The sequence below is a fragment of the Microcaecilia unicolor genome, chromosome 9 (genome assembly GCF_901765095.1).
Source record: "Microcaecilia unicolor chromosome 9, aMicUni1.1, whole genome shotgun sequence".
Classification (NCBI taxonomy): domain Eukaryota; kingdom Metazoa; phylum Chordata; class Amphibia; order Gymnophiona; family Siphonopidae; genus Microcaecilia; species Microcaecilia unicolor.
This window is the reverse complement of record NC_044039.1, coordinates 159649121-159671535: the sequence shown is the minus strand read 5'-3', so window position 1 is coordinate 159671535 and position 22415 is coordinate 159649121. Positions and strand designations below refer to the sequence as shown.

Genomic DNA, 22415 nt, shown 5'->3' with positions numbered 1-22415 from the left:
TGATATTCAGTGAAATTATCTAGATAATGCTGTGGAATATCATGTCTAGATAGAGCCAGGATGGTGCAGGGGTAGAATTAAAGCAGAGTTGGAAGTTATCTGGTTACCGCTGATATTCTGCACAGGTCCCCAGATAACTGTCTGAGCAAAGAAGGTCAGAGAAATAGCTGTGCAGAATATTGGGTAGCTGTCAGTGGGCACCAAATACCCAAATATTTAGGGACCCTTTTACTAAGTGTGGTAAACGCTAATGGTAAGCACTAATGCATGCTTACCGCAGCAAAAAAGGCCTTACCGCAGGGCACTGTCAGGTTTTCCATGGTAATTTTGTGATTAGCACCTGGGAGGAGGGGGTGAGAGGGTGGAGAGTAGGCTTGTTCTGCACTAATCGGTTAGCGCAGCTACATTGCCGCATGCTGTGTGATTAGCACGTGAGACCTTGGTGTCTACAAAATAGGTGGCGGTAGGGACTCATGTGCTAATGGCCAAACGCTAATGGGAAAATTAGCGCATGACCTTTAATTAAAAAAAACAGAAAAAGCAGCTATTTTACTCATGCGTTAAAAATGGCCATAGCGCTTAGGAATAACCTGTATAAGGACACACTAAGGCCACATTTTACTGCAGTTTAGTGAAAGAGCCCCTAAGTGATGGTATCTGGGTATGGCTTGACATGGAAAAACCTGCGGTACAGTTTAAAAAACAAACAAACTGCTGACTGCTACATTTGTTTTTCCACTCTACCAAAATCGCACTGTTGCGAGGAGGGTTGAAAGTGAGAGATTGTTGCAGGGGGGCTGGGAGAAAGGCACTGGGATATGGGAATGAGTCAGTGCAATGGAGAAGCAAAATGTTATAAGCAAAAAAGAACACGCTAATGCCGTGTTCTTGTATGAGCCAAGATACAGGGCTGAGGAAGATATAAAATAATAAGGGAGACAGGATTGATCCCCTGGGGAACCCCAGGGAGGAGTGGAAGAAGTGGAAAGGTATCACCTAAGAAAGCAACTGAAAACTCCTGATCAGTTAAGAAAGATTGACGCCATTGGAGAACAGTACCATTAAGTCCAATATTTTCTAATTGGCTGACTAAAGGGCCCTTTTACTAAGTCGAATAAGTCTACGCGCACCCAATGTGCGCCAAAATGGAGTTACCATCCAGCTACCGCATGGCTCTTGCAGTAATTTCATTTTTGGCGTGCATCCGAAAAATAATTTTTGGACGCGCGTAGGTCTTTGTCTAGATCAATGTCTGGCAGTAAGATCTCAGACCCAAAATGGATGCGCGGCAATTTTCATTTTTCCGCACATCCAGTTTTGGCAAAAATTTTAAACAAGGCATTTTTTGCAGGTGTGCTGAAAAATGATTCTGCATGCGCCCAAAACACGCGCCTACACTACCGCGGGCCATTTTTCAGCGCATCTTAGTAAAAGGACCCCTAAAAGGGTATCATTAACATGTTCGAACACTAACGACAAATTGAAGGATATTGCCAGGGCTACCTTACCTCCATCGATGGCTTAATTTACTTAAAAGTGAAGCCATAACCGTTTCTGTACTGTTGCCAGAGCAAAATCTCGCCTGACGAGAGTGCAAAATGCTAGAGTGATCCACCTCTGCCTGCAATAAGCAGCTAGCATGGGTTTTTATACTGCACAGCTGGTTGTAAGCGCAATAGAGGTTAGCAGCATAGTAAAAGACACCCTAGATTTGGAGTGTATGCAGCTTATACAGGCAAAATGTATGGGTTCCCAATGGCTGATTTTCAGACCAAAACTTTTATGCAGCCAGCACTGAATGCATAAGTGCAGCTGAATATCGACCCTGTGTTGTTCGAGATATTTCATATCACGTTTTAATTCACCTACTGCTCTCCTTTGGGAAGGTTTTACTCTTGCACTGCAGGCAGATTATATTCATGAAAACCCCGGTGTTAAACTTTTTTACTATTTGACATCCTTTGCACACAGCGCTTGATTCACTTTTTTAACCAGACATCATATAATGGGAAATAATTCAGGCTCCACTGAATAGCAACTAATATAAAAACAGATATTCTTCAGACACAGTATTTGATATAAATAAAGGTATTTATCAAAGCCTATGAAAGATAGTAAGCATAAACAGAAGGGCTTTCCATAGATGTCGCATTTATGCCTTTCTTTTCTGAGACATGCGCTCGCCAACACCTATTCACCCAAATTTATGTGCATTTTTTATTTACCTCCTGGAGCCCTCAGGTATGAATGCACTTACTCCTTCTCTAGGCTAACAGAAAAGTGGAAAAAAAAGATGTGAATCGCCAATGGCAATGTTGAGAAAAATAATGTATTCACCACATTATCTAAAAAACAATCTCTTAGTGTATAAAATGATGGCGAACCAAAGCAGCATATGGTTCTCCATTATTTTATACACTAAGCCATTGGTTTTTTTGTTTTTAGTTGTTTTAGTCCAGTAGGTGGAATTGGTTTTACTGCACCACTGGGGTATGTATATATTTGAATGATTTTATTTCTGTTTTATGATATGTTGTTCTGGTATGATTTATTTATACACATATGTATATGTTTTTTTACAGTTGTTATATGCTAGCCCCTGATGCAGCCCTTTAGGAGTGCGAAACATAGCTGTGTTGGGCCTATTTTAAGTAATCTGGTGAATAAATTATTTTTCTCAACATTGCCATTGGCGATTCGCATCTTTTCCTCTATTCCATGCTGGATCTTGAGAATCGCCTGCCTATTTGTTTTCTTTATCATAAAAGTGGTACATTGGACATGGGACTTTCCTCTGCATTACACCCATTTCTAACATGGCCCAAAAATAAGGATTTTTTTAAACATGGAAATATTTTTAAAACAAATAGGAGAAAATAGTTAAACTCTGGAACTCCTTGCCAGAGGATGCAATAACAACGGTTAGCGTATCTGGGTTTAAAAAAAGGTTTGGACAAGTTCCTGGAGGAAACGTCCATAGCCTGCTATTGAGACAGACATGGAAAGCCACTTCTTGCCCTGGGATTGGTATCATGGAATGTTGCTACTATCTGAATTTCTGCCAGGCACTCGTGACCTGGATTTGGCCACTGTTGGAAACAGGATACTGGGCTAGATGCTCTGACCCAGTATGGCTATTCTTATATTTCATTTTCATTTATGCAGGTCCCACACTATTTTTTTTCATTAGCATGCAAGACCTGAAAAAATATTAAATGTGGGAGCACTTACTGCCTCCTATTTAAGAGGTGCTAAGTGTTCCTGCATTAAGTCTGCATTATCCAATTAGGTTAGTAGAGTGGCCTGAGAATCAGGAGAACCGAGTTCAATGGCCAGTGCTGCTCCTTGTGCCTCTGGGCAATTCACTTAATCCTTCATTGCCTCAGGTACAAAATAAGTACCTGTCTATAATGTGTAAACCTCTTTGAAAGGTGATATATCAAATTTAATCTCATTTTCCTTAGCATGTACTAATGCGAGCATGTTAGCTGGATAAAACTTCCACGTCCCTTCTCTGCCTTTGACTGCTCCCTTTTGAAAAAATAACAACAACAACAACAACAACAAAAATAGCGCACAATTAGCTTGTGCTGACAGGTAAATTACCACAGACATACAAAATGTATCTAAATAAGCGTGTTAGTTCTTGACATGGTTTAGTAAAAGCGGCCCATAGGTCATACATACCTGCCTCACACTATAGACTCGGCATCACCACTTGCAAATTACACTCAAATCTTCTAAATGAATAAATCTCAATGTGAAACAATTTGTGTAAGTACTGGCCCAACAGACTAGAAATCTAAGAAGAATATAACTTCTATTTACAGATAAAAAATATATAAAGAAATAATGTAAACCTTCTGGCATTTTCTCACAGGCTGAGGGGCTGTCAAAATGGTGGAAGATTATGATTTCATACAGTTTTTCTCTCTGTAGGATTTAAAAAAAAGTTGTGTCTATGACTCTCCAAGTAATAGTCCTTTCCTATCCCCATGATATGTAATCTTAAACCTCAATTTGCAATTTACTTAGTCAAGCAAGAGCTCTTGAAAATCTTCTTGTGGCAGGGTACATAGTTTGAGTCTCTTCAAGAGGATAAGAGGAGGCATGAACAGCATCAGTTAATGTTCTTTTACCTGAGGTGTCTATTTCTTTATGGATGCTGCTGTTGCTTACATTACTTGTTTCCATGTAAGATAACAGGTGTCAATGGACTTCCATGTGTTAATCAAGCACTTCACTCTAATGTGGGCCTGAGGATGGCTGAGGTGTCCTAGCCAAATGGCTTCTTTGCCCCAATTGGCTGCCACTGTATTGATAAACTACTCTATAGTCACTCTATCCCACATAATTTCAATATTGTTCACCTTGCATATATCAGACTTTGGCATGCTTCGAGAGGCAGAGTGGAAAAAGAAGCTTTGTACTTCAGCAAGAATCTGCAGATTTCTTCCTGAAAGGATTTTTGTTTTGTTGTGGTTGTTCATGGGGCTGCCTTATTCTCAGGAAATGAGGGCAAGGCTCTGTATATAATAGTGCCATGAATTTTGTCCTTTTGGGTTTTTTTTTCTGCTGTTGCCTTTTTTTTTTTTGTAACCTGTGTAAAGAGTCTCTCTGATAGAACTATGCAAATACTATGCAATCAGAGGTTTCCCAAGTACATAAAAAAGAAGAAAAGAAAAGCAGACTGATGTGGTAAAATAAAATAAAACAAAATTTATTCAATGCAGATACATAAAATCAGTATATAACTTTCCTCTAACCACCCAACATGGCCATGTTTTACCCTGTCAGGGGCTTAACATTAACCCAGCAGAAACAGTCCAATGTTTTCTCTGTCTGGTTAGCACAGTGTAGCACAAAGAATAAGGCTCACAAGCAGTGAGCTGTCTTTTTCAAGCAGCTGCAGCGGTTAGAGGAAAGTTTTATATACTGATTTTATGTATCTGCATTGAATAAATGTTGTTTTATTTTATTTTACCACATGGGTCTGCTTTTCTTTTCTGCTGTTTTGGATCTTGCAGACTGCTTGCTTGTGTATGTTTTGGGACATAATGTAAAAAAAACACAGATGTTTTTTTTCTCTGTTCAGACTTAGCTGGATTTTCAAAGCAAAAGTGCACGTATACTTCGTCGTTGAAAAACAAAAAAAAAACCTGAAAAACTATACACCTACATTTACATCAAATATTGGGATTGTACAAATTTTCTAGGTTGAAATATGCACATAGGAGTCTAATTTTGAAATGTATCAGGTCAGTATTCAAAAGCATTTATCTAAATAACTGATGACCAGGATATTGCGCAGAACTCTGGGTAGAGCCTCAGAATATCCTTACAAACCACCTCAGCACCATGCAACAGTGGCAGCGCTGCGTATGCCTTGTAGCGCTATAGAAATGCTAAATAGTAGTAGTAGTAGTGGCAGGCAGCAGTGGCGTAGCAAGGGGGGCGGGAGGGGCGGTCCGCCCCGGGTGTCAGCTCGGGGGGGGGTGCTCCCTGCCAGCTCCCCCCCCCCCCGGCCCGATGGTCCACATTTCTTTTACGTGCAGGGCAGGCGCGAGGGGCTGCGCCTCGCCTCGGATTCCGACATTCTTTTTAAAGGTAAGGTGCGGGAGCTGGTCGGGGGGAGGGGGGTGTCGATGCGCGGGGGGGGGGATGTCATCGTGCTGCACCCAGGGGGGGTGCAACGGCGAACCGCCCCGCCCCGGGTGGCAGCCCCCCTGCTACGCCACTGGCAGGCAGAGCATGCCTGGAGCCAAGGTGGTCCCAGAATTTACCAGATAGAAGCAATATTCAGGCTGTCCTAAGTTATCAGATAGCAGACTGACTATTGCCACTATCTGGTATGTTTCAACACTGATCACCTTATCCAGATATTCAATGCTAGCCACTATCTTATATTTTTGACCATGGCACCTAAAATTAAAAAAAAATGGTGGCCGCATCAACTGAATATTGATCTACATGTGTGGGTCATGGATCGACCACTGTTGGAAGCAGAATACTGGACTAGGTGGACCATTGGTCTGACCCTCTACTGCTGTTCTTATGTTCTTAGCATCTCCCTAACCAGCCTTCAAAAAGACTTTTCAAAAAGCAGGCCAAGTTACACATTTATGGGGTAATTTTATAACAGTGAACATAAATAATGCCCAGAAAGGTGTCTGTTTTATAAAGGCAAGTCAGACTAATTTCTAGATACCAGAGCATTTATAAGATTTCAGGCTGGCATAGAGGCTGGGAGGGGGTTAGTGACCACTGGGGGGGTCAGGGGAGGTCATCCCCGATTCCCTCCGTTGGTCATCTGGGCAGTTTGGGCACTTTTTGGGGGGACTTCGACCTAAAAAAAAGGGTGCAAAAAAAGTGGATCAAATTCTCACTAGGGCCGCCCTTCTTTTTTCCATTATCGGCCGAGGGCACCCGTCTCTTAAGCATGCCCTGGCACGCCCCTGGCACGCCTTCGCTACCCTTCTGACACACCCCAAGGAACTTTGTTCGTCCCCGTGACGAACTGCAGTTGGGGCGCCCAAAATCGGCTTTCGATTAAACCAATTTGGATGCCCGTGAGAGAAGGGTGGCCAGTGCACTACGAATGCTGGCTCCTCTCACGACCAAATGGCTTGCATTTGGTCGCTTCTGAGATGGGCGTCCTTAGTTTCCATTATTGCCGAAAATTGGGGATGACCATCTCTAAGGTTGATCTAAATTTTGCGATTTGGGGGTCCCCAACTGTATTATCAAAACAAAAGATAGACGCCCATCTTGTTTCGATAATACGGGTTTCCCCGCCCCTTCGCCGGGACGTCCTGCGAGGACGCCCTCAGGAAAACTTAGGCGCCCCTTTTGATTATGCCCCTTCACATCTTTTTTGAGATGCAGTGACCAGAATTGCACACAGATTTTGAGGTGTAGTCGCACAATGGAGTGATACAAAGGCATTATAACAATTTCATTTTTGTTTTCATTCATTTCCTAATAATTCCTCACATTCTATTTACTTTTGAAGACACTGCTGCACACTGAGCAGAGTGTTTCAACCTATCATCAATGATGACATATAGGGGGTCTTTTACTAAAGCTTAGCTCAAGTTATCTGCAGCAGAGCCCATTTTATTCCTATGGGCCCTGCTGCAGATAATTTGAGCTAAGCTTTAGTAAAAGACCCCTCTAGATTCTTTTCCTTTACAGTGACTCCTAATGTGGAACTTTGCCTCACACAGCTATAGTTTGGGTTCCTCTTTCTCATATGCATCACTTTGCACTTGCTCACATTAAACATCATTTGCAATTTGGATGCTCAGTCTCCCAGTCTTTAAGGTCCTCTTGCAGTTTTTTACAATCCTTTTGCAATTTAACAACTTTGAATAACTTTGTGTCATCAGCAAATTTAATTACCTCACTAGATACTCCCATTTCTAGATCATTTATAAATATGTTAAAAAGCAGTGGTCCCAGCACCAGACCCCTGGGGAACCCTACTATTTACCCTTCTCCACTGAGAATACTGACCATTTAACCCTACTCTCTGTTTTCTATCTTTTAATCAGTTTTTAATCCACAATAGGATATTGCCTCCTATCCCATGACTTTCAAATTTCCTCAGGAGTCTTTCATGAGGTACTTTGTCAAATGCCTTTTGAAAATGCGGATACACAATATTGACCTGCTCACCGTTTTCCACATGCTTATTCACCCCTTCAAAGAAATGTAACAGATTGGTGAGGCAAGATTTCCGTTAACTAAATCCACGTTGGCTTTGTCTCATTAATCCATTGTTATATATATGTTGTGTAATTTTGTTTTTTTTATAATAGTCTCTGCCATTTTGCCCAGCACCGACGACAGGCTCACCGTTCTATTATTTCCTGTACCCAACTGTATGTACAAGGGCTTACTCTAACTGAAACCTGGTGTAAATCTTGTTGTGCAACTTGTGGAACAGCCCCCATATTCTATAACATTGCACATAATTCTTTGTAATGCCCCAACCCGCCCATGCTCCTCCCAAAGCCACACCTCCTTCCGGGTTGTATACGAGAGGACTTGGGTGCAGATCTTTATAGAATTGTGCACAGCCAGATCCGCGCAGAAATGAATATTAGAGCCCACCTCTTCAATGTCGCCTTCGGCACCTAATCACTACACCTTTTCTCAGGAAATCTAAACTACCCCAACTTGACATTTCGTCCTTTAGATTGTAAGCTCTTCTGAGCAGGGACCGTCCTTATTTGTTAATTTGTACAGCGCTGCGTAACCCTAGTAGCGCTCTAGAAATGTTAAGTAGTAGTAGTAGTAATAATTGTTAATGTCTTGTTAATTTATTTGCCCGTGGATCTGAGGACGGTGCTCAATTTTGGTGCCCAAATTTGTAGAATCCAGGGGATAGAGGACAATTCTATAAAGGGAGCCAAAAATTAGGTGCCAAGATGCAGTGTACAAATTACTAATTCTATAGCTGCATCTGAGTGTCCAGATTTGGTTGTAGAATATTTGCTTAAGTCGGCATTTATACACTAACATTTAGGCATACGTTCTTAAGCCATGTCAATAGCAAGTGTAAATGCCCATGATAAATGCAGCACCTTAATGCAGAACTTACAGTATTCTGTAAATTATGTGTATATATGTGGGACCCACCATGCGCTGCCCAGATATATATATATATATATATATATACATATCTGCGAGCTGTGCACCCATGTCATATAATACTGCTGATTGTGCAGTTTACATTTATGCACTCAACTTTAACATTCATGTGTGAAAGTGCTTGTATTCTATAACATGTAACTTTAGGTGACCTGTTATAGAATGAGGAAGTACTGTAAATTTTATGTAAAAGCCTGTTTTATTGATTGGTTGGGATTTATTAACTGCCTTTTTGAAAAGATTCACCCAAGGCGGTGTACAGCAGATACAGTTTAATATAAAACATACTATTTTGATAGCAGCATAACAATAGTAAAATAACCAAGAATAAACATAAATACAATAAGGGGTCCTTGGTCCTTTTACTAAAGCCACGGTAAAAAGTGGCCTGCGATAGTGTATGTGCATGTTATGAGCACGCGCCAGGCCAGTTTTTACTGCATCTGCAAAAAAATGATTTTTTTAATGGGATGGGAAAAGGGCATGCAGTAAAGCTGAAACCAGTGTGCACCTAAAACCAGCCAGAGCCCTTAACACCACCCATTGGTGGTAAGGGCTCATGCGTAACATGCGTGGTGACTGGTCAGCGCTGGCCAACTGATGATTACCGCTGGAAACACCACACATGGGAGGAAATAAATAAATCATCTAGGTGTTATAGGTACGCAGCAAATCTGAAATTACCACCAGGGGGTGTGGTAGCCTGGCGGTAGTATCATTTCGGCGTATGCACACTCATAGAGCCTAACGCACCTTTGTAAAAGGGCTCCTATATGAGATAAACTTGAAAAATTAGATTGAAACCTAATAATAGAACTACTGTGAAACAGTATAAAACATATACACATTTAACAGCACTGGAATTCAAATACCAGAGATATAATACAATATTAGCATAATACTAGTGATACGCCTAATAAGCACCCATTAAAACATTCAACTAACATAGATAGGATGCGAAAGAATTTCTACAGTATGGCTTACCATATAGCTGAGGGACTCTAGAGCAGATATATGATGGGAACAAGATGCATGGTGCAGAGTCAATTGGGATAATTTAATGGTTAGCTAAACTCAAGGCAAGTTTGTTGTATAGTTAAGCAAGAGATAGGGAACTGATCTAAGTTAGTGTGTGTAGCATGCTAGTCTAGGTGTAGAATGAGTGTATAGTCAGTCACCCTAAGTATTAAAGACTTGGGAAAAGAGCCATGCTTTTTCACCTGCTTCCTGAAGTAGAAGTAGTCTCGAGTTCTACGTAGCCCCTCTGGAAGTAAATTCCAGAGTGTGGGAGCTACTCCTGAGAAGGCTCGCTGGTGGGTATCACATCGTACAATTTCTTTTGATGAAGATACAGATAGTGATGATCCTTGAGAGGACCTTAGAGGTCTTAAAGCTGTGTAAAGGGTTAGCTTATTCTTTAAGTACAATCGTTTGATGTTTCTGTCATAATATTTTCCTCTTCATGTGTATTGCCAGTATTTCTGTTGATTCCTAAATGTATAGCTTCATTATTCTACTGTGGGGCTCATTTTCAAAAGAGAAAGATGTCCAAAAAGTGGCATAAATCTGCATTTGGACGTTTTTCTCACAAAATGGTCCAATTGGTATCTTCAAAACCAGCTTGTAGATATTTTTTTCTATGAAGTCCGTCAGAAGTGCATTCAAATCGCAAGGGGGTGTGTTAAGGACAGGATTTGGCTGTTCCTAAAACTTGGACATTTTTCTGCCATAATGGAACAAAACAAGAACATCAAGGGCTAAAAGTTGGATGTTTTGGTCTAGACCTGTTTTAATAAGCCACAAAAATGCCCTAAATGACCAGATGACCACTGAAGGGAATCGGGGATGACCTCCCCTTACTCCCCCAGTGCTCACTAACCCCCTCCCACTCCCTAAAAATGTGATTAAAAACATTGCTTACCAGCCTCAGATGTTATGCTCAAGTCTATAAGAGCAGCATGCAAGTCCCTAGATTAGTCTAGTGGTGGGTGTAGTGCACTGCAGACAGACAGACTCAGGCCCATGCCTCCCCCTACCTGTTACACTTGTGGTGGAAACTGTGAGCCCTCCAAAACTCACCAGAAAACCACTATACCCCCATATAGGGGTCCCTTTCACCCATAAGGTCTATTGTAGTGGTGTACAGTTGGGGGTAGTGGGTTTTGGGGGGCTCAGCATTCAAGCTAAGGGAGCAATGGTGAGATGTGTACTTGGGAGCATTTATTTGAAATCTACTGCAGTGGTCCCTAGGGTGCCCCATTGCTCATCAGGGATGTCTGTGTGGCCAGTCTACTGAGAATGGTGGCTCCTCCTAGATCCCAATGGCTTTATATTTTGCGGTTTTCACTTGGACTTTTTTTTCAAAAATAGACCAAAAAGATAAATGCACAGAGCACAAAAACATCTAGCAAATAGCCATTTTTGAAAAAAAAGTTAGACATTTTTCTGTTTTGAAAATGGCTATATTCCCCACTTGAATTTTGGACATTTTTAGCAAAATGTCCAAAGTTAGACTTAGATGTTATATTGAAAATGCCCGTGTCTAATATAAAGCTTTCTTAAACCATATCCTAACCATTGATACTTCTACTATGAATTTTGTAAAACTTAGCTTACTCAAAAGTCATACATATTGAATAAACTTACTGTTCTGGATTGTTTTTCATAGAAACCTAAGAATTTGGTTCTCTCTTATATTCTTCCTGCATGTGTTGGTTTTTGAAATTATATTTCCCAGAAAAAAAAACAGCCTTTTAATCCATACTTCTTTTTTCTTTCTTCTTCATTTCAAGTTCCACCTAGCCTGACTGTTCCAAAAGAGAAATCCCCTTTGGTCACCAGAGAAGGCGATACAATCGAACTGCAGTGCCAGGTGTCTGGAAAACCCAAACCCATAATCCTTTGGTCTAGAGCGGACAAAGAGGTTCAAATGCCAGATGGATCAATGCAGATGGAAAGTTATGACGGAATATTAAGAATTGTGAATGTGTCTAGGGAAATGACAGGGATATACAAGTGTCAGACAAGTCAATACAATGGATTTAACGTCAAGCCCAGAGAAGCTGTGGTCCAACTCATTGTGCAATGTAAGTAGAAGAGGTTGTTAATCTTATTTCATACATTTAATTAATCAATAGACATTAATTTGTAATGTGCTTGTGATTACCTTCTAGTCAGACTTAATGTGAACCATTATGTGGTGGTCATGAATCTTTGACCATCAGGGTAAATTAAATGTAGGTGTTATTTTAAATTATTCAGACGTGTTACTTCACACAGTGGAAGGAAAAAGGAGAGTAACTGTATAACAGGGCACCCTGGCAAGTTAGGCACACAAGAGCATATATTTTACAAAGACAACACATATGACTACGTTGCTTGATTCAGTTAACTTTCTGCTGGAAAGTGAGCTTTGATTTGTATACCTGTGCTGACTCTTACAAAAAATTCCCATTCTTTTTTATGTGACTCCATGTGTATTTTATATTATTTTGCACAGGGGTTAAGTGCAGAGATTGTGCAGTAAATTCAATGGGGTGCCCTGCATCTGCCCAGCATTTAATGCACAGGGCACATTGTTAATGCTCAGCCAACACCTTACATGCCTGCACTGATAATGTGGACCCTCTGTGCTATTGGACTGTGCACATAACATAATAGCCAAGCATTACCCCTCTAAAGGACAGCTTCCCACAGTGGTGCTACTCTGAACCCCCTCTGATCCAGAAACCAACCCTCTCTCCCCAAGGGGTCACTGGTGCCATTTTGGATTCAGATGCAGACCCAGGTGGTAGCAGAGGGGAATTGCTGCTGCCCAGGACCCACAGTCCTATCAATGTTATTCCTAGGTAAGCTCTGGGTGGGGGAGGGTGGGGCTATGGAGGCTTCTCTGGCAGGATGGAGCTTCTGTAAGGGGACAGGATTGTTGGATTGAAGAGTTGGGAGATGGATCAGGGGGTTTGGGGTCTGATTGGGGGAGAGGGGATGGTTGGGTGTGGTACACAGTACTACCACAGTGCCAGTAGTGTAGCTGCATTTACTGCCTTATCTTGAGGTGACAGTAAGTTCAGCTGCGCTATTGGCAGCTGTGAAAGATAGCGTTTGGTACTGACCCATGTGTCGCAGCTGCCCATCTTCTGCCCACTCCTATGTTAGGCAGCTAATGCAGGATTTTTACTTTGATGGGTGCCTTTTTAGCACAAGGAACATTAGCACAGGTCCACGATGAGGTCTACCACATGATAAACCCCATATTAGCTGCTTATTGCAATTTAGTAAAAGGGCCCCTAAGAGAACCTTGTACTAAAGTGTGGTAGATGTACAGTTATTGTGTGTTGATTGCAAAAATGAACTACAAAGCCTGTGTGGTGACAGTTAAGGATGTGCTCAGCACCTCTCTATATAGTTACTACACAGAAAGAAAATGGCTGCATGTTAAGCACACTGCAGTTATAATGGATACAATTAATGCCATTGCAGTGACATTAAGGGATCCTTTTATTAAGCAGTGGTAAGAAGTGGCTTTAGCGTACCCTTCCGTGGGACTTTCTCACGCACTAAGGTCATGTGGCTGTGCGTTAATGTTGCCATTAACAAAAATTAGAGTGAGTCCTTGCTGCCACCTTTTTAGGCAATAAGGGCTCATGCGCTAATCCCACACTAATTAGTTAGCACACTGTAATGCGACTACACTGATTTGTGCTGTCACATCCACTCTCTGACCCCACCCCCACCCCAGACACGCCCCTCTGAGAAAGTTCAGGAATTGTTTTGGTCCACCCTCATTTCTCACCCCTTTCCTACCTCTTTCCATATCCAACAATTAAAAAAAGAAATATATATATATATATATATATATATATATACACACACACACACACACACACACACATAAATAAATAAAATCTTGATGTGATTATTCTTTGGAGATATTTTAAATTGCTGTCTTTTACTAAGCTGCACTAAAACGTGGCCTCGAATGGGTTTCCCTGTGCACTGAGGCCACTTTTAGTGCAGCTGTAAAATGAGTTTTCATTTCTTTAATTAAAGGTCATGCGCTAATTTTCCAATTAGCACATAGCCATGAGCACATGAGCTCTTACTGACACTTATTTAGTAGGAGGAAAGGGTTCAAGTGCTAACCATGTGCTAACCGGTAGGCACACACCAATGTAGCTGCGCTAACCACTTATTGCTGGGCGCACCTACTATCCACCTCCAAAACACGCCCCCAATGCAAAAATATATATATATATTTTTTAGCGCCTGAGAAGCATGCGCAGATGCCAACAGTACCGTGCATCCTGCAGTAGTGCATTTTCTCCACATGGTAAGCACGAGTTAGTCCTTACCGCCGCTCAGTAAAAGGACCCCTATGCTTATTTTTGTTTTATTACCTATGTTCTATTGTTCTCCGGCTAGGCTTTAGGCAGATTATAAATGTTATAAATTAATTAAGTAATTAAGCTTAACACATTAAGAGGGAAATTTATGGGGCCTTTTACTAAGACGCGGTAGAAGTCAGCTGGCGGTAAACACCGAGATGCCCAGTATATTCCTATGGGTATCTTGGCGTTTACCACCAGCTGATTTCTACCGTGAGCTAAAAACATTACCGTGGCTTAGTAAAAGACCCCCTTAACAAAGACATTTTCATGTTTATGAAAGTATACATGTGTAAAGTGCCTCTTATAAAATTATCCTGCATGCGTAAGTATGTACAATGACAAGAACGTGTGTACTTTTATGCAGATTTGGTGTAGGTATGTTTGGAGGTGGTTTTCCTTCATTTTAGCTGTGATGTTAACTAAGGCTATGCCTTTTTTTAAAAAATAGGAGCCTTCCTGCCTTTTGGGGGGCTAATTCTATAAGGTGCTTTCTAGTTATATGTGGCAAGGAAGCACATAAATGGTGTTATTTTAGTCATTTAGATAAGTTAGTGGCCACTTACGTGCATAAACGTAGAATACAGGCTAGTGGAAAAATATGCACCATGATTTGCTGACGCAGGCCAGGGTTTGTGCATATAGGAAGATTTTGAATAGAGCACACAAGGACCACGTCAATTATAGAATACTATCATTTATGCACCTCAACTTATCTTGGGCATTTACAGCAGCTATAAGGCATTTTCGGCCACTTTTGCTAATATTCTATACACAAAAGTAAACACCAGCGTTTCCTTATACTATAGGCCTAACATAGATGCAATAACCAGCATCTTTAGTAGGTGCCCTGTAATAGAATTAACTTCTGTCTGCTTAATGCACTTTACTGCAAGGTCTCCTATGTTGCATATCCACCCTCGGAACCTCCTGCTTATGTATCGCATAGAAAGACGCACTTTTTTGTCCTAATTGCCAGTTTGTACATTCTGGGGCAATTTGATAAGTGCATAAACGTGTTTGTTGTTCAAATTTGAATCATAACATTATTCCCTTGGGGGTCCTTTTACTAAAGCTTAACATGTGCTAACAGACATTAGTGCACACTAATGGCCCTGTTTACTAAGCCACATTGTAGACCTACTAGCGTTTTTAACGCACATTAACCATGTATGTGCCTACAGTATCCCTATAGGTGCCTACACGGTTAGAGCGTGCGCTAATTGGCACATTAAAAATGCTAACATGCCTTAGTAAACAGGGCCCTAAATGCTTTGCATCCTATTTTATACCCGTGGGCCATGTGGCACTTGGTGTGTACTAATATCTGTTATCGCACATTAACCCCCTAATTCTACAAAACATTCTATAAAAAATAGCTAAAAAATGCATGCAAATTTGAGCCGTGGCCCAATTTGCGTGTGCATTTTATAATTAGCACCAATGATTAGTTTTTTAATAAGCAATTATTGCCACTGATTAGATTCAATTGACATGTAGGAGTGACTCGGAAAAGGGGGTGTGGAAATGGGAGGGTAATAGGCAGATCAGGGGCATGACATAGAATAATGGGGCTTTGCACCACATTTTCGTTGGTACAAATAGTCACTTCTTAAGCATAGGCGCCATTCCTGGGCTTAAGCGCTATTCTATAAACTGCACCTAACTTTAATCGTGGCTTATAGAATAGCACTTTTATCAGCACTGCTGTAGAATATAGCCCTAAGCATACACAGAAAAATGCACATTACTTAGTTCAAATCCAATCTTGTTCAATAGAAATTTTTCCTCAATTAGATTTTCTGCATTACAAGCTCATAAGGGCAACTCTATAACTAGTTGCTCATGATTATTTGTGCCTTTGTGTATGTAAATGCAGGAAAAAGTTGACTTACACACACAAACACCCTAAATGCTATTACATAAGAACATAAAAAAGTGCTATAGCATGCAACTGCAAGGGGGGGGGGGTGCATATGGGCGGAGCTTGGGCAGAACCTGGGTGTGGCTTCCAAGTACACATGTAACTTACAGAATACTGTAGGTTATGTGTGCCCTTGCTGCATGTAAGCACTCATGGGTCTATGACTGGTGTAAATGTGGGCGTGCAATATAAGGTTTTTCAATACTGAGGGCCCTGTTTACTAAGGTGAGTTAGTGTTTAAGACGCGCCTACACTTAGCGTGCATGCTAACCATGTAAGTGCCTATAGAGATATTGCAGGCACGTACACGGTTAACACGTGTGGATGGTTAACGCGCATTAAAACTGTTAATTCGCCTATAATGCTGCTTAGTAAACAGGGCCCTGAATTATTAATGTTATAACATAGGCCCTCACCATGTGGCATCAGGCAGGGGTGGACTGACAGTGATCTGGGAACCCGTACAGAAGGGGTCTTTGGGCCCCCGCTGCTGTCCCCACCTTTGTTTCCAGCACTCCCCCTCCAAATACTACACCCCTTGGGCCTACCTTGAAGTGCCCTAGTATTCTAGTGGCCTCTTCAGGGGGGCGGCATGAAAGAACACTCTTTCCTGCCTGCCACTGTTGCTCTACCCGGCGCCACCACTTCTTAATGGCTGCCGAAACTTCCTGCAGCAGTCTCGTGGGTCTTGGCAGTCTCGACAACCATTTTGAAGAAACGGCGGTGCTGGACAGAGTAGCGCAGCGGGCAGGAAAGAGTGGGGTTCTTTCCTGCCCTAGAAGAGGCCACTAAACCACCAAGGCCCTTCAAAGTAGGCCCAGGGAGGGCCCACAGAGGTTCGGGCTTTAGTGCGCAGGGGGAAGAGGCACTGGGCCCCCAGACCCTCTGGACCTTTGGGCACTACTCATTTGCCCATATGGTCAGTCCACCCCTGGCATAGGGCACCTAAAAGAGATGCCCATTTCAGAATTGCACATTTGTGAATAGGGTCATTAGTTAATTGCTTATATTGACTTTATCAATAAAATATATTATTATATGTAAATGTATATTAGAAAGTATGCTATTGGTTTTGCATTGCAATATTTTAATATGCAAGATTTATGAGTGCTCATTTTCATTTTATGGTCGTTCTTCATTTTAAAGTTATACATTTCAAAAATCATGAGATTTGTTTTTTGTTTGACAAAATTATGTCTCCAGTTCCATGCTTGTTCCAGAACTTTTTGTAAATAAATCTCTGTGACTTATTTTATTAAGAATTTTTCAACAATGACTAGGATATAACCCTTGAAAAACATGTACCAATAGCTTTAAGGATTGGATAAAAATCATTTGATGCATTGTAATGAGGTCAGTATTTTTGCAGCAGCCCTGCACAGTGCCAAATTTGATACAAAGTCTGCCATTCATCAAGAGTTGTAGTTAAATGTTTAGCTTAGGAGAAAGACTGAGAAGATGATGCTAATGAAGAGGGTTCTGCAGTCCCTGGGACAGTCAGGGCTGCAGTACATACACCTAGTCGTGATTTAAAAGCGATAAGAAAGTAGGAAGAGAAGTGTTCACACTTAACAATCCTATAAACCAGCTGAGAAATATCCAGTCTTCAGTACAATGAGTCCAACTGCAACACCTGGAGTCTAAAGCTTACAGATCAACTCAGTTCAGATATTTGGAGAAAAAAGAAACGCTCTAGTTTTTCGGGGCCTTTTTACTAATGCCTATGTGTGCCCAACGTGCGCCAGTTCCAAGTTATCGCCTGGCTACTGCTTGACCCTTACAGTAATTTCATGTTTGGCGCACGCCCGAAAAATATTTTTTATTTTCTGACGCAGCGTCAGCTACGCGTGTAGATCATTACCTCCCGGTTACCATGTGAGACTTTACCATTAAGTCAATGGCTGGCGCTAAGGTCTCACACCCAAAATGGACGCGTGCCAATTTTTATTTTGCTGTATGTCCATTTTCGGCAAAAATAAAGGCCTGTTTTATAGGCGTGCTGGAAAACGGATCTGTGCATACCCAAAACCCACACCTATACTACCGCAGGCCATTTTTCAGCGCATCTTAATAAAAGGACCCCTCAGCTTGTAGAACTGAGCATCAGACTCTTGTTTTTTAAATGTGGTTTTGAAGTTATTAACAGCTGTTCAGTGAATGGATGTTAATTCTGTGATGTAAATGCAGCTTTTACTATTTTTCTCACTTGTACACTTTCAGCAAACCTAATGTGGTTTTTGTTGGGGGGGGGGGGGAACAGGAGTGGGGAGGTAAAACTGAAAAATAATGGGCATAATATCAACAGTTTTTTGACCCTCCCATATGATATGGTAAGGATAGAGTCTAAAAATCCCTTTCTATATAAAGGAGAGTTGTAACTTTTTGATCTCAGGAAGAAAGTAATTTCAGTAATTTTCCATATCAGCAGTTGCAAGCAATCAACAAGCTGCTGAATTTTTGGCCTTGAAAACAAAATATTTTTTTCAGATTGCCAAATGAATCAGTGCATTCTATTCAAATTTGTTTTTCACATTCAAAGAACACATTGTATTACTTTTCCAATAAACAAAGCAAGCAAACACCCATGTTTGAAATACACACACCTATAGTTTTATGGATTGGATGTGCACACATGGAAAGATTTGGGAAAGTTGTGTACGCTAAGAGCTGCTAGTAAACTTTTCCACATGTGCCCAAATTTCAGTACATGTCTTAAGCCTAACTCATTTTAGCAGTTGCCCTTTTATATCTGTTGGTGAAACAGACTGCTTTATGGTGGAGTAGTTTGGAAGTCACAAAGCCGATTATTACCCCCTCTCTATGTTATATCCTGAGCATGGTCTCATCCTTTTTACAAATTGGGTATGTAGCAAAAATTCATGCAGCTTGCTATTTTGTTTCCTGGATGATTCTGTGATCTGACTATACTTCTGTTTTTGTCTACAGCTAAGAGCTGTTCAGTGTCCATTCTCCACTTGCCAGGGTAATCGATACAAGCACCTGTCATATTTTCTCATAGACTGATTTAATGGAAGGGCTTCATTTTTGGCAAAATTAGCTTCATAATGTGAAATCTAGGAAAACCCCTCTATACCTGAGATATTTATCTGATTATTGGACTCAGTCGTCTAGCCAGGAAAGCTGATGATTGGACAGGAGCTATGAAACTGTGTGAAGAACTTAGGGGTCCAAATAGGTAACTCTTTGGTTTGGCAAGTGACAAAGAGGGGCATTTTTGATATGATGTCTTAGTCTGACTTTGGACTTTTTGCTCAAAACATCCAGAATCCGAATAGCAAATGTAGGGGTCCTTTTACTAAGCTTTGGGCAAAAGGGCCCTGTGATAGTGACGGGGGCCATTTTTCTATGCACCAGGGCCCTTTTTAACGCAGTGGGTATAAAGCCCCCCCCCCCAAAAAAAAATGGCTATGTAGTAAGATAACCTTTACCGCGTGGCCATGTGGTGGGGAGCACTTACCGCAACTCATTGAGGTGGCGGTAAGGGCTCCCGTGGTAACGCAGCAGTAACCTGGAAGCTCGCGACAATGCCTGGTTACCACCGGGTTAGTGCCGTGCTAGGGAAACAAATTTCCAAGACCACTGGAAATGACTCATACTCCAGCCAGAACTACCACCGTTGACCATGTTGGGCCGATGGTAGTTCCGTTTTAGCATACGGTAAGCTCACGTTGGGCTTACCACTCCTTTGTAAAAGAACCCCCATAGTCTTTTCAACACAACAAAATGGCTTTCTTGTTTTTTTCAAAAATGGCCATATGCAAGAATTTTTTGTACTCTGTTCATTTATGTTTTTGGTCCATTTTCGAAAAAATACCCTGGCCAAGTGAAAAATGCACAAAATCAAGCCACTGGGATATAGGAAGAGCCAGCATTCTTAGTAGACTGACCACTCAGACATCCCAGAAGAGCAGTGGGACACCCTAGGGGGCATTGCAGTGGACTTCACATAAAGGCTCCCAGGTACACATCTCACTGTTGCTCCCTTATATTGTACAGTGAGCCCTCTAAAAGCCACCAAAAACCTACTGTACCCAACTATCCACCACTAATGTAGCACTTATGGCTGCAGGTGACACCTATATGTAGGTATAGTGGGTTTTTAGTGGGTTTTGGAGGGCTCACACTTTCTACCACTAGTGTATCAGGTAGGATTATCGGCCTGGATCCCCTTCTCCATAGTGTACTGACCAATAGGCTACTCCAGAGACCTGCTTGCTGCTCTAATAGGACTGGTTACAACATCTGAGGCTGTCATAGAAGCTGGTATGTACTGTTCTTTTACATTTGTGGGGGTGGGGGGTGGGAGGGGGTCATTGCTTTATTCCTTCAGTGGTCATTTAGAGTACTTTTTTTGTAGCTTAGTTGTTATTAAAACAGATCTAGCTGAAAAGTCTTAATTTTTGTCCTGGACATTTTTGTTTTTTTCCATTATGGCTGAAAAACGTCCAGGTCTTAGGAATGCCCAAATCCTGCTCTTAACACACCCCTGACATGCCCCCTTGAGATTTGGATGCACTGCAGACAAGCTGCGTAGAAAAACATCTGGAAAATGGGTTTTGAAAATATGAATTTGGATGTTTTGGCGAGAAAAACATCCAAATACTGCTTTATACCAGTTTTTAGATGTTTTTCTCTTTCAAAAATGAGCCCCATAGATGATTAAGCATGCTTTTCTAGGGTTAAGGCTAGTGTGCCAGTTGCTTTCATTTATTTTTTTAAAGTATGAAATCCTTTACGTAAATAGTTCATGTGATAGTGATATCCCAGTTGGATTATTATAATGCACTTTACATGGGTCTCACTGAGAGATTAATCTGTAGGCTGTAGATAGTGCAAAATATGGTGGCAAGGGCAGTATTAAGATATGAGAGGCAGGCTTTTCATGACCATAGGGTTTTACATTGGGTACCCATTATGGAGAGAGTATATTTCAAGTCCATTATATTTGTTCCCATGGCTTTGTCCACCTTCAAATTTTCAAGTTGTTCATAAACACTTTCTTCCGTAAACAGTGCTATATCCGCTGATATGGATCTCCCTTTCATAAAGCTGTTTTGATCCTTATGCATAAAAAGTCCAATATTCAAAATGATTTAAATATCCAGGAGAGGGTCCTGGCTATTTAAATTGCCTGTCTGGGACTAACTGGATATTTTCTGTGGCACTTCATTGATTAGTGCTAGTGAAAATGCATTCTGGGGGCAAAGTTGGCACTTAGCCAATTAAATGCTGAATTTCTAGGTTTAATGCTGGCAGCAGTAAGCAGAATGCTGATTGCCACTGGCTCAATATTGGGCCCACTGTTACCGAGAACTGGAGCTAGGAGTTTAGCAAAGATTTGCCATAAATTAATGAGATAAGTCTGTATTCTGAATTGGCATTGAATCCTTCCCCATGATATTAATTCTCACCTCACTGAAGGAACCACCTGAAGACTTATTCTTTAAAAAAATGATGATACAGTTGGAATCTGAAAGAAAGGAAAACACAGAATATTTGATAGAATTGCACAACCTGGAGCGTATCTCAAATGCATAGGTGCCTGGTATAAGAGGCTTGGGGAGGCTAAGCCTCCCCAGCCAGGCGAGTGGCGCCGTGAGTGTCCCCTTCCCTTCCGTTAAATACTATCTGCCCCGCGCCATCTTTAATTTACCTCCGCTCCGTCCCCAGCATTGACTCGGCCGCATCATTTCAAAACCTGCCCTGCTGCCCATCTCTATTCTCCCCTCGCTCCCTTCGCGACGTGATTCATTCTGCAGACAGAGTCCCGCCCTCGAGGAAATGATGTCAGAAGGCAGGACTCTGTCTGCGGCACGAATCACGTCATGAAGGGAGCGAGGGGAGAATAGAGACGGGCAGCAGGGCGGGTTTTGAAATGATGCAGCCGAGTCGACGCTGGGGACAGAGCGGAGGTAAATTAAAGATGGCGCGGGGCAGATAGTAAGCAAGGGGAGGGAAAGGGGAGACCCAGGGCGCCGCTGGCCCAGATGGATGGAGGCAGGGGAGAGGAAAATCGGGCTGGGTATGGATGGAGGGGGGCAGGGGACAGAAGGGAATTGCTGGATGTGCATGGAGGGCAGGGGAGAGGAGGGTTGCTGGAATGGGTGGGTGGATAGAGGGGATGGCAGGGGAGAGAGGAGGGTTGCTGGACATGGGTGGGTGGATAGTGGGGATGGCAGGGGAGAGGAGGGTTGCTGGAATGGGTGGATAGAGGAGATGGCAGGGGAGAGAGGAGGGTTGCTGGAATGGGTGGATAGAGGGGATGGCAGGGGAGAGAGGAGGGTTGCTGGACATGGGTGGGTGGATAGAGGGGATGGCAGGGGAGAGGAGGGTTGCTGGAATGGGTAGATAGAGGGGATGGCAGGGGAGAGAGGAGGGTTGCTGGAATGGGTGGATAGAGGGGATGGCAGGGGAGAGAGGAGGGTTGCTGG

At 42.0% G+C, this 22415-nt stretch overlaps 1 protein-coding gene across 1 annotated transcript in view; it reads left to right on the top strand.

The window, feature by feature from the left end:
* The window catches only part of MDGA2 (MAM domain containing glycosylphosphatidylinositol anchor 2), a 1114501-nt gene that overhangs the window by 752152 nt on the left and 339934 nt on the right, over nt 1–22415 (top strand). Inside the window, exon 8 of the mRNA XM_030214886.1 lies at nt 11448–11741. Coding sequence (XP_030070746.1) covers nt 11448–11741 — 294 coding nt within the window. The remainder of the gene's footprint in view (nt 1–11447; nt 11742–22415) is intronic.